At 41.5% G+C, this 12,272-nt stretch overlaps 1 protein-coding gene across 2 annotated transcripts in view; it reads right to left on the bottom strand.

Moving 5' to 3' along the window:
* Positions 1-12,272, bottom strand: part of elavl4 (ELAV like neuron-specific RNA binding protein 4) — a 74,792-nt gene that overhangs the window by 41,183 nt on the left and 21,337 nt on the right. The window contains exon 3 of one of the 2 annotated variants that reach the window (XM_053321817.1): positions 1,502-1,588. In XM_053321817.1, the coding sequence (XP_053177792.1) occupies positions 1,502-1,588 (87 nt within the window). Of the gene's footprint in view, positions 1-1,501; positions 1,589-2,070; positions 2,080-12,272 lie in introns of those variants that run through there. The other variant, XM_053321818.1, reaches the window with a different exon arrangement.

The following is a 12,272-nucleotide window of genomic DNA, read 5'->3' as shown; positions in this document are numbered from 1 at the left end:
GCAAACAAATAACCCTTTGCTACCAAACAACCAATACCAATATATTAACAATAGTAACACGAATACAGTATTTCTTTCAGAATAATAAGTTATTTTCTGTTGGGGACTACTGATACCTACATTTTACAGGTACAGCCCAACAGTCAGAAAAGATGGCAACAGAAAGCTAATTGTTTTTTTTTTTTTCATTTCGTTTTAATGAGGAGAACAGGAAGGACAGCTTGTCGTCTTTATTGGTGCACCTCACACTGTCTCTAAATAATCATACCAATGCTATCATGGGATACCAAACTGGTATTTGCATAAGTTCAAAAATCCATCTTGTCCCTGGTTTTAGGAAGGTTGTACTGTATTTCAGATTATTTAGCATAGTTCTTAGTGTTTAGGATCAGCACCAACAAAATGTCAGCGCTGCATCCGCTTCCATCTTCTCATTCTACACACATACACGCACGCATGTATGCACACACTTCCCCACATTCACACTCTTTGGCATCTGCGGTGAGTGGAAACACACACACACACACACACACACACACACACACACACACACACACACACACACACAAATAAGGAGACAGAACAATGGCCCAAGCTCACAGCAGAAAACAAACAGACCGTGAGATGTCTAAAAGCTCTCAAGATGAGAGCTGCATGCAAATTGTTCTTTTGACAGTATCCTTCCCTACTCACTCACCGCTCTACCACAACAGAGATACAGAGACAGACTGAAAAAGACAGAAGCAGAGAGAGAGAGAGAGAAAGCCAGAGAATGAGAGGAGAGAATAGTATCTAGCCATAACAGAGTTGATTGGAGAGGGCCTTATTAAATCTGTTTACATTCCCTGCTGGGCTCCATTCTGTCAGAGAGACTTTCAACTCCATGGGACGTTTTCTGAGGAGTTTTTACACCAAAATGGCTGCCTCTAATTAACAGGAACCTGCCGAGTCCCAGTGGCCAATTATATTGCTCTCCTTGTCCCTGCCCACCAGCATTTGTGCAGCTCAGCAGTCCACTTCATGTTGGTTGTGAACGCTCTGACTGTCCCTGCTCTCCCACTGTGGAGCCTAGTGTTGTGGACAGGACTCATTGCATATCTTGCTGACTGTATTAATGAATGCTAAACAGCACAATTGATTTGTAACGGATGTATTTTTAATACATGAAAACAAAAAAAAAAGGGAGAAAAGACTGGACAGAAACATGCAATCTTACAGCATTTATTGGCTTCTCCTAAAAACATACAATGAAAGAATGCGTCAGCAGCTGTATATTGCTTTTCATCTCTACACAACTTCCTCTGCCCTCGCAACCCCAGTCCTCCCTTCTGCTCTCCCTCTGTTGCCCCATTCATCAATCTCTGCTCCAGTTCCAACTGTCTCAGTCAGCAGCATCACCACCAGTGTGTATTTATGTAAACACAGTACAATATCAGATCATATTACTTCATGGGTGTGTAAAATGGCTGGGCCATCCATTTGGCAGCAGTAGTCTCCTTACCATCTTTGGCTGTGTCAGCAATCCCTTCTCTGCCCAGCCCTGGAGCTGTGGGAGCTCTGCCTGACGCCACTGTGTCTCTGTCGACCCCTATGGAGCGGAGCACAGGGAGGGAGGGACGCACAGCCCACTGTCAACATTATACACTCACTTTGCAAAGTTAGGGTTGCAGTGGGATTTGGGGAGTGGGGAGTGTTGGGAAAAATGGCAGCTCACTAGAAAAATACAGTTACACCTTTACAGTCATTCCACCAGTCACACTAAGACAGGTGGCTCAGGATTTATGTTTTTGGTTGGTATGACTAGTTTGTCATCATCAAACTGTGTGACTCAAATGGTTGGATGAGTTCTTCAAGCTGAAATGGATTAGATAGAAATGGGGGTAAAGATATGTTTCAGTCTGTTTTAATCATTTAGGTAAACCTTCATGGTGCTTATAATAAACCTGAATGTGTGTGTTGAAGCCAGCAGATTGGTGTGGTGACTGCAATGACCTTGGCAGAGTTTATAATGAGGGTTTCCCTCTTGCTATCTGTGGATAAACAAGCCTGTGGTTGAAGAGACAGAAATGCCACAAATGAGCAGGAAGTCTGTTTGCTAGCTCTCCAGAGCAGGGGGCTTAAATGCCTGCAGCTATCTATGGATGCTACGAGCAGCCAATTTAGCAGGAGAGGAGGAAGAGAGGAGGGATGACCTCTGCCTTCATTTACTCCTTCAGAGAGATGAAGAGAGGGAGTGTGGGATCAGATGGGAGGAGGAAGAAAAGGCAAGGGCTGAGTAATGGGGAAGACACTTCCAATACTTCAAAGAAAGGGAGAGACAGAGGTGGAGGAGAGAGAGAGTCTGTACATGTTCTGTTGTCAATGTGTCTTGTAAACTTAGGCAAGAATGCATAATGGATGTCTAAATGAGAGTGAACTGTCAGCTTGAAAGGGAAGAAGAAGATACATAGGGGCAAAGAGGTCAGATTAGAAAAGAGGACACAGAATATTGTGTCTTCTTACTGACAGGTAACAGTGAATATTGAGATACATTTGAGATGATGATCATATATGAATATTAAGCTGAGCCACCTTTGTCTTAGTCTGGAGAAGACCAAAGGGTAACTATTGGTATAAAACAGAATAATCAAAATTCCTGAAATATAAAAACATTTAATACTGGGTAAATGTGATAAATCAGTGACAAGTTTTAGGCTTTTGTTTAAATTTCACATCTACCGTATTCTAATTGATTTTTAAAATCAGTTAGCTGTGTCAACCACATTAAAGTGTGCCAAAGCCAGAGAGGCATGTTTATAATAATTTGAAAGAGCCAAGTGCCAGGGATAGCTACACCCCAGGGCTAAGGTGCCCATGCTGGTAACAATTTAAAGCCAACTCATACACTACAGTGGATCAACATTCATCTTATCAAGAAAGTTGAGGACAGCATACTGTACAGCCTGCGTGTTAAAATTACTTGTCCCATCCATTAAAAGCAAAGTTGAAAAGCTACCCTGAAAAAAGGAAACGTTAGGCAGAGGTGAAACATCAAAAAGCATTTTTCACCCATCATTGTACACACTTTGGTCAGTGGGTACGGGAATGGTGTGCCGCAGCAAGCAGACAGTGCAGTATTATCGTAGCATGTACAAATGTGGTGATAAAAATGTAAGAAGCAGCAAGCAGATGTGTATGAGTCTCTATTTCAACATCTAATGTATATTGTGAGGGAGCATAATGTTGTCAAAAGGATTTCTTACATTTCTTACAAGTGCGTTTGAGTCCCTGTGTCCCAGTTTTGAAACTACTCAGTGCTCAATATTCAATGCTCAACCATTCGATAAAACAAACAGTCTCAGGCAAAACACTCAGGCAAAACACACACACACACACACACACACACACACACACACACACACACACACACACACACACACACACACACACACACACAGTTTCATCTGTCTTCATATTCTCGCTGTCCTTGCATTTATCACATGAACACACATGTGCATCGTCTGATAAAATCTCAAATAACACTGGAATAAGGGTGCAATGAAATTACATTCACCAACCATTGAGATGAAAAACCGCTCATGGATACATTTTCAATTATTCAGGGAATACATTTCAGTCGGTGCTCAGATGCTGGGAAAACTTATTATATAATCAATACACTCTATAACGCCATTAATATTTGATGCCACAAAAGTGCTTCCTGTCTCCTTGGGCTCCAGGCCAGTGGTGTCTGGGTACTGCAGTCAAATAGGACGGGCTTTATCCGCCTACAGCAAGGAAGGAGAGTATACATTTGTTTTCCTCTAACAGTCGAAAATGCCACAGGGACAAACATATCTTTCTTTTTTTTTACTGAGTATTAATCCATTTTTACAAGGCTTTCTTACTTATTATGTAAGACGATTGTGACAGTCTCTCCTTCTCCACAGCCCTATGTGGTAACATATGGTACCAGCTCAAATTTAAATGACAGAGGACTTTCTCTCATGCTTTTCTGTCCTTTTCACCTTCATCACTCCCCTGCTGCTTTTACAACATAAAACCACCACTTCATATGGCTGGCCTAGTGCAGGTTTCCCTCCCCCTTCTCTTGCAGAGCTTAGACAATCAATTTACCCTCACTTGGCCAGGATAGATGGAGGCTGTAGAGACTGCAGAATAGACAGTATGCTGCAGGATCTCTCCGCTGATAGACACACTGCCTGGCAGCTACAAAATGGAGCCAGCAAGCAACCATCTGACTTGTTAGACTTTGCCTCACCATCTTGCTTCAGACGTTATTTGTGATTTCCTTATGCCTCTTATTTTTATCAGAACACTATGCAGAAATCATTATCAATCACCTAATTCTACTATTACTCCCTTTTATTCCCCCAAAGTGATAATACATTGGAGTTAGTGATTCTGAATTGGAGTTCCTATCAAACTGACTGAGACACAAAGAGATTAATACGACTTTACTATCTGAGCTTCTCGGCCAGTCAAGTTCCCCCGTAATGCTCTTTCTGTGTGCTATTGATTTTTATTTTTCTAGCTCCTCTCTCTTTCTTCCTAGCCATCTCTCCCTCGTCATCTCTCCACCTCCACCAGCATCTTACGAGCTCTGAAACGTCCTGCAGGTCAGACGGATGCTGGGCCGGATCAATCAGGGAAAGTAATCTGGGACACCTCATGCACGCAAGCACACACACACAGACACATCACAGAATCTCACCAACACACACGCACACCCCTCCTCTGTTGCACTCTGGCCTGCCTGCCTCCAGTCTCATCGATCTGCATCTACTTTACCAAATGGATTCTTCTCTCCTTCTATCCTCCTCCACCTCTTTTCTCTGTGTGACTCAGAATAATAAATGTTCCAGACCGCGCGAGACGTGTACGTAAGCAATTTTTCATTTAACTTTGTCTTGACTCCCCATCCCTCCCGCCCCTCCTTTTTTTCTGTTTTGTGATGTTTCAGTCTTTCAGTGAGATCGATGCAGCTTTCCCACACACCCCCTCATAGCTCTTGGGTAATCGGCACATACTTGTGTAAGGTCAGAGGTCAGGAGATGACAGGATACCGCCAATTGCCCGAGGGATATGCCAGACAGGATCTATATAAATATCTCATTTAGCTTTATCAAGGTTTATAGTATTATAGGAGTTTATTGGCTAATATTCTCATTTTCAAATGTTAAATATCTGATATATTGTTCAGTTTCTCTTTTTTCCAAGGGCTAAAGATTCTGGCAACACAAGGTTTCACCACATTTTGTTTTGATATGTCCTTACTGTAAGTGTTATAAGTGTTTTTAAATCTAAATAACACTATTTCATACTGCAAAAAGGCAAAAAAAATACTTGAAGGACAATGACGCGGACAACCTGCAGCACTCCATCCATAGACAGTCACTTTCTCAGTGTCTCGCATACACACATAGACAAAACACACACACACAGATACCACAGTCTCCTTTGCTCAGCCAAACTGTAGGCGGAACTGGAGCCATTTGTCCACTGGCTGAATCCCAACTCTGCACCAACGCATGCAGAAAATTGGTGAGCATCTTGACTCTAGAGATGACACTTCAATTTGTGCAGCTCCAGTGACTGGTGCTTTGCAGTTCCTCCCTTGTGGGGGTGTGAGATCAGCTGGACACCTGCCTCGCTCTTTGGCTGAAGCCTGAGGCATGGGGACTGGGCCTTGGAATTGAAGGCCTGGCCTTGCCTGTCAGCCCAAGTCCCTGTCCCTCAGCCCCAGCCCTGGCCTGGCCTCTCAGGTCCTCATCACAGTTCTCCTAGTCTCACTAATGTGCCAGGAACAGTCCCTCACTTGAAGACCCTGACCCCTATTTCTCTATCCAATCCTCAGCCGCAAATCAAGTGCCACCATCATCCCAACAGCAGTCTTCCATTGAACAGCATCAAATCCACATCAGCAGCTTGCCAGCCTTTGTTCCAGTTCTAGCCTTTTCAGCCAACACCTCAGCTCCTGGCTTAGTCAAATCAGAAAGATGTTTCCGTTGTGCATCGCTGTCTGTCTCGCTGTAATCCCTGGGTGTGACGGATGGGAGTGATCACTGTCGAGACCCTCAGCTAGGACATTTTGGTGGATTAAAGAGGCTAAATCATCATCTCATCCCCTACATGGGATTCCATCTTTAATTAAATGTCATTAATGTATTTAAAGGTTTTAGTGGGGCTGATACTTATCTAACATGTAGAGCCTATTCAGTAAGTATTAACCATGTTCATGTAGACGGTAAGTACAAAAGTCAGATTGAGAATAATAGAGAAAGGAGTAAAGACAGCAGCAAAGACAGGAGGAGTGCTACCAGCCTATAGTAGGCCTATATCATGCCTGTCATTTAATATGACAGAAAAGGTTGATCCTTCCCAACAGGGCTTTACTTTTTTTCTCTCTTAGTCTCTCTCGTTTTTCGCAACACAGAAATCATGTTGCCGTGACTATGTTAAACTCTAACCTGGCTACTTCTACTCAGAGTGACTCCTCATTTCTGTGTTGAGCTGAACTTGCTTTTAGCTGGGCCAGGACAGAGGACAGAGGACGCATAAGCAGACAGTGAGGCAGGGAGAGCAGGCAGGTTGATCCATCTGAGTCAGCACCATGTGTCATGAGCGAGGACTCCACCTCCACAAGTAGCTGGCAGGTGAATGCAGCCACACACCTGTGCAGGCAACCAGTCATTTTAAAGAAGCTGTTTCCTATTTTTAGCAAACTACACTAAAATACACTTGCATGTACATAAACAAATATATGCAAACATGCACAAATCCAATCGGATTCGATCAACTGAACTATCCAACTACTGTACACACCATCACTGTGCCCACCTGCATGTATCAGGTTAGCAATTCAGCAGTGTCATGTCATCACAACCAAGCAACTATAAACTACTGTAGATTCCTGGCTTACTCAAGCCTGTAGTCTCACTTCTTATATGTATAAAAAAGGCCTTGAAGAACAAGATAACTGAATAGAGCAACCTTCCCAAAAGGTGACTCTTTAAACGCAGAGTAAAAAAACTTGTAAACTCCTCAGACTGAACTCAATTTTCAGTATAATTCACAGTAGGTGTTCTAATTAAAACTGGTATGAGGCTGGAAGTGGTAATATTGGCTTTGTTGAACAGGTATTTAAAAAGTTATAAACAGCCTGAAGGTATACGATAAGAACAAAACCTACAGCACAGCACTTACACAGAGAACAAGCGAGAGAGTGGAGCAGTGGCCTGGCTGCTAAGCAGAGGCAGAGCTCTTCCTAATCTAATCACTGTTTCCCCCCATCAGCTGCATCTCAGACACAGCCTGCTTGTGTGTGATCGTGTATGTGTGTGTGTGTGCTTGCGTACGCCTGCCTTGCAGTAAAGCCATAGAGCTAAATCACATAGACACCAATCGACCACTGTACTCAAGAATTCATTCCATAGCCCAAGGTACTGTGTGAGGGTGTGTCTGAGTGTATGTTAGCATTCCTGTTTGTGTGTACATGTGTTCCTAGCTGAACTGGTTATTGATTCAACACAGAACCGGAGCTCATATAATCAAATCAAATAGCTGCAAGGGAAAAGGACAGCCGTCCGTCATCTGTCTTAATGAGTAAACAGTTTGATGGAAGCAATGAATAACTCGAAACTACATGTAGATGTAGAGGAGGTTACAACCATCGCTGTCGAGAGACAAGCTGAAACTTTATATCTATCCCCTGGCAAATATTTTGGCAAACTTCCTGTGCTGGATGACATGATGAATTAACGATTGAATTCATTTGTTTTTTCATACAACAGGTATCTGTCACCATGTTTTAGTCATTAGTATAGTTATAAGCCTGTTGTCATTTAAACATGAAGCTACATTAACCAGCGTATGAACCAGATCTGTTTGTTCCCTTTTTGAATATGTTTTCAACCCTATAGCTTCATAGTCACTTGCCAAATACTATAAAGTTGCTTTGTAGTAGTCATTACACAATCAATTTGAAGTTTGACTAGATAATTTATAGTGAGCCCATCTTCTGTGAAAATCTAATCTCATCCTAACTTGATGTGAGTGTGGCAATCAGAAATTGGTTGTACTGCAGGAGGAACAGAGGAGTGTGAGACGCAAAAAGCCTTAATGTATACCAGCACAGCTAACAGAAGAAGCCTGAGGCACACTAGCTAAACCATTAAGTGTGGCGTGCATTCAAACGAGCAGATTAATCCCCCCTACTGCTGTACAGTGCAGAGTAATTGAAAATGCCCACAGGAGACTATCTCTGCTCATATACTGTGGCATGTGCCAGGGAGGCAATGTATAGAAGGTGGTGGCTTATTGCCACACAAAATTCTGCAACAGCGTTTTACTGTAGTTTGACAGTATGTGTTGGAGAGCTGCACATCACTGAGATAGCGCACATCTATCTTTCTACTTTTTCCATTTTCTCTATCATTCTTTTTACCCTTTTTCATCAACTTGACAGGTGCTGCTCATGCCTGCTGCTGACGTTTATCAGTCTCCATCCATACGCATCTGATTTCCCTACCTCTATTTCCATCTAGTTTATACCCTGACAGAAAGACAGTATATCTGTCAATTGAAAGGTAATATGCATTGACTGTGAGAATCCATATTGCTGCAGAGACAAATACCTCCATTGCCAAAATTATACATGCTGTACTACATCTAAAAGGCACACCAAACCACTGACTGACAAGGGAAAACTTTCAGGGATGGACTGGGATTAAAAAAATGGCCCTGGACTCTTTCTACACAGACCATCCCACCAAAACTAGCCTGCGGATACTCCACCATGGGGGGTGAATAATCAAAGTGGGCCGACGATGCATCTCTCTCACTCTTGTTTTTGCAGAATGAAGCGGCCCACAGAGCGACCGGCCCACTGGGATTTTGTCCCGATGGCCAGTGCGACTATGCGTATTATCTACCTCTTTGCGTGCATTCTGTCTAATAATTCATGAGGAGATAGCTTTTCCTTTTAGATAAAGTCTGTCAGATCTTTATGTACAGCACCTATGTTTATGAGTCATTGACCACAACTGACTTGCAGATGGACCTCCGTATATCCTCTCCTGCTGCAGTGGGATTTTCTACTGTCTTTGTACACCACATAGAGCCTTTTTTGTCGCTGTGGTATTGTTGCTATTGATGAGATAAGGCAGGTTAAAGGATGTCGTGTTGGATGCTCTGTTTGTAGGCCCTAATGTGTCTATTACCAACCACAATGGTGCCATTTTGTAGCATGTTCAGTTGCATGTTCAATCTATAATTCATCTAGATACAGAAATATATAAATGTTTAATATGTCAGAGGCGGTGAGGCCTGTCGAAAGCATGACCTTGAAATGTCCTTTAAACATCACACAGCAACAGCACTGGGGCCAGTTAAGCTGCCAAAGCCAAACAACAGGCAACACACACACACACACACACACACACACACACACACAGCCTGTCTGCCTGCTGATACTTTCCGCTGCTTTCTGTTCTCTGTTTTTTTTTCCTGGGATGCAAAATGCAGATGAGACGAGTCAGCCGCTTGTGCACAGTCTCAGGAGAAACTGCCACTCAAATCCAAACATCTGTATGAATACCAAAACACACAGAGTACAGTGGAGGATGTGAGAAAAAGAGGGAGGGAGGAAGGGAGCGAGAGAGAGAGAGAGAGAATGAGGGAGAGAGGATCGAGAAAGAATGAGCAGTAAAGCAGCTAAGAAAGCAAGTGTTCCCCTCTCCTTCTGTATCTTTGACTGAACAAAGAGCTATATACACATGAATACCTCTTTCCTCCCACTGTATTTTCCATCGGGATATTTATTCTGAAAAGCAGCGATGCACAACAAGGGCTCGGTCCTGTGTTTGCTAGTGGGCTGAGGCGCTAACACTCCCCAGCTGATTATGTGTCTGTCTGTAGCAGTTTGAGCTGCTGCCAAAGGAATTAGGTCTAGTATTTGTGAATGCTGCTCCCCTCACAGCAGAATGCCTTGCCATGCCTCTCAGATTTCTAGCTTTTTAAAAAGAGAGGAAAAAAAACATTTTAAATAAATGAAGGAAATCGCTGTGGAAGCCTATTAAATTTTCAACGTGACCGTTTTGTGAGTCTTCATGTGTGTTTAGGCTTCACACAAAAGGAATATTTAAAAACCAAAGCGTGCTAATTGGGACAGAGATTGTTACAGCAGCTTCTTATTCAAACAGGCTTTTGGCTCATTAACTGTTTCCATCCAGCTTTTATTTAAAGGAAAGTGGAAAAGACATTTAAAGACAATAAAATATTTTGCAATATTTATACAGACACTATACCACCAAAATACTGATAGACTGCATAATGTACTCAGACAAAATATAAGTAATGGCAAACCTCTTACCTCAAGGAATTTAAAAAAAATCAATTATCCAGCTATCATAATGGTTTTAACTACTTCTCAACAAAAATATATGGGGTGCGTCATATCAGTATCTTGAATCATATACTTATTTTGCATGAGAATAATTCTTTTTCCTAAAACGGTTTTCTTGCTGGTTTCATATATGTTAAATTAATAATAATAATAATACATTTTATTTAAAGGCGCCTCTCTGGGCACTCGAGGACACAATTAATAAATTAATGCTGAACTGACAAACTAATCTAAACTTTATTGTGGATCAGAATTTCATTTATCACTGCATAATGTGGGGCTAGCCATTGCTATTCTACAAAAAGAAAGTGTAATTCATGTTGGTCCACTTAAGTTGACTATCATACTGTTCTGAGTTTTAAGACAGACACCTCTAGTTTACACATCACCTTCAACCCCCTTTCTTAAGATCCTCACTCTCACATTTATTTCCCCCACAACTACATACATAGAGACAAACACACAACCAACACTGTGACCATTAGACATTTCAGCTCCCTGTAGCTAATAACAGTGGGTGTGATAAACTGCAGTGTAACCTCAACTTGTGAAAAACTGAACTAACAGCATTAACAAGAGCACAACCATGACTATGCACTCTTAACACAAAGCCTAAGAATCCTTAAGTGTTTACCTATTGTGCCTCTACAAAGTGTACTTCATGAAGGTCAATAGAAAACATTCACTACAGGCTGAGAAACAAAACACAGCCAGCCACGAAAAAGCCGATCACACCCACAACATGCATAATTCACCAAAATGTATGTTTTTCTGGAGGGCGATAATCATAAATCAAATTAGCCATACGCCATTTTACAAACTCTTTCTACAAGAAAATAAATATATTGAGCCTGTGAGAACAACTTAAAGGAAGTGAAAACAGGATGCTTACAGTAGTTTTTGTTACTCTGAATCGCAGCAGAGCACTAGTCTGGGTGGTCTCAACAGCACTTTGTTAGCTGTTAGTTTATCTCTGGAGGTATGAATGGTCAAAGGATGAGCCAGTTGTTTCAGAAAAATGTTATAAGAGCTAGTTAAAATGGAGAAGTTGTGTTTCCATGTGAATTATGATTATTTTGTATTGTATGGTTGGTATAGATATCTACTTGTATCTGTGGATACTGATAACTCAGAGGTGCTCATAGTAGTAGTACTGGGTTAAGCATACACAACACTAACACCAAAAATAATCTGACATCAATTCATGAGTGCCACAATTGGCAATATAGTTCTGTCTGTACCTGTGGATATAGTTCTTGACTTATCTGAGAACATTACAATGGCGCTTTAACAACTTAATGCTGAATAAGGAAGAATCATGCACATTCATTCAGTCAGCAATCCAATATTTTTGGGCTCACATGAGGACTCATTTGATGAAAATGGTATAATATGGTATGTGTTCAAAGCTTATCTGAGGTGCTTCATCCAACATAGCCTTTGTTGAAAAAAGGAAGCTAATGAGAGAAAGTTAAAAATTAGATCAAGATATAAATAAGATATTAATACTGTATACACTATATAATATAAAAGAAAACTGAATTCGCACAAACGAAACACAAACAAGGTGAAAGCACTGGGAAGGTACTGGTACATAGAGTACACAAACTGAAAATGCAGAAGCTGATTTCTTCATTATTTGATAAGGAAAATAACCTTATCAGAGACACAGAAGGAATAAACAACACATTTAAATCATTCTATCAAGAGCTGTACATCTCACAAGAATAGTAGAGGAGGCAAAACTGAAGAATTTTTTTACAGATTTGGGATTTTTTGGGTCCCCAAAGTTAACAGAAGGTTGTTATTTGAAGGGAATATTTCTCTTGAAGAAGTGAGACAAGTGATTAGCAGCCGGCCCGTAACA

This window comes from Scomber japonicus, chromosome 7 (genome assembly GCF_027409825.1).
Source record: "Scomber japonicus isolate fScoJap1 chromosome 7, fScoJap1.pri, whole genome shotgun sequence".
Taxonomy (NCBI): domain Eukaryota; kingdom Metazoa; phylum Chordata; class Actinopteri; order Scombriformes; family Scombridae; genus Scomber; species Scomber japonicus.
This window is presented reverse-complemented; position numbering and strand designations above follow the sequence as displayed.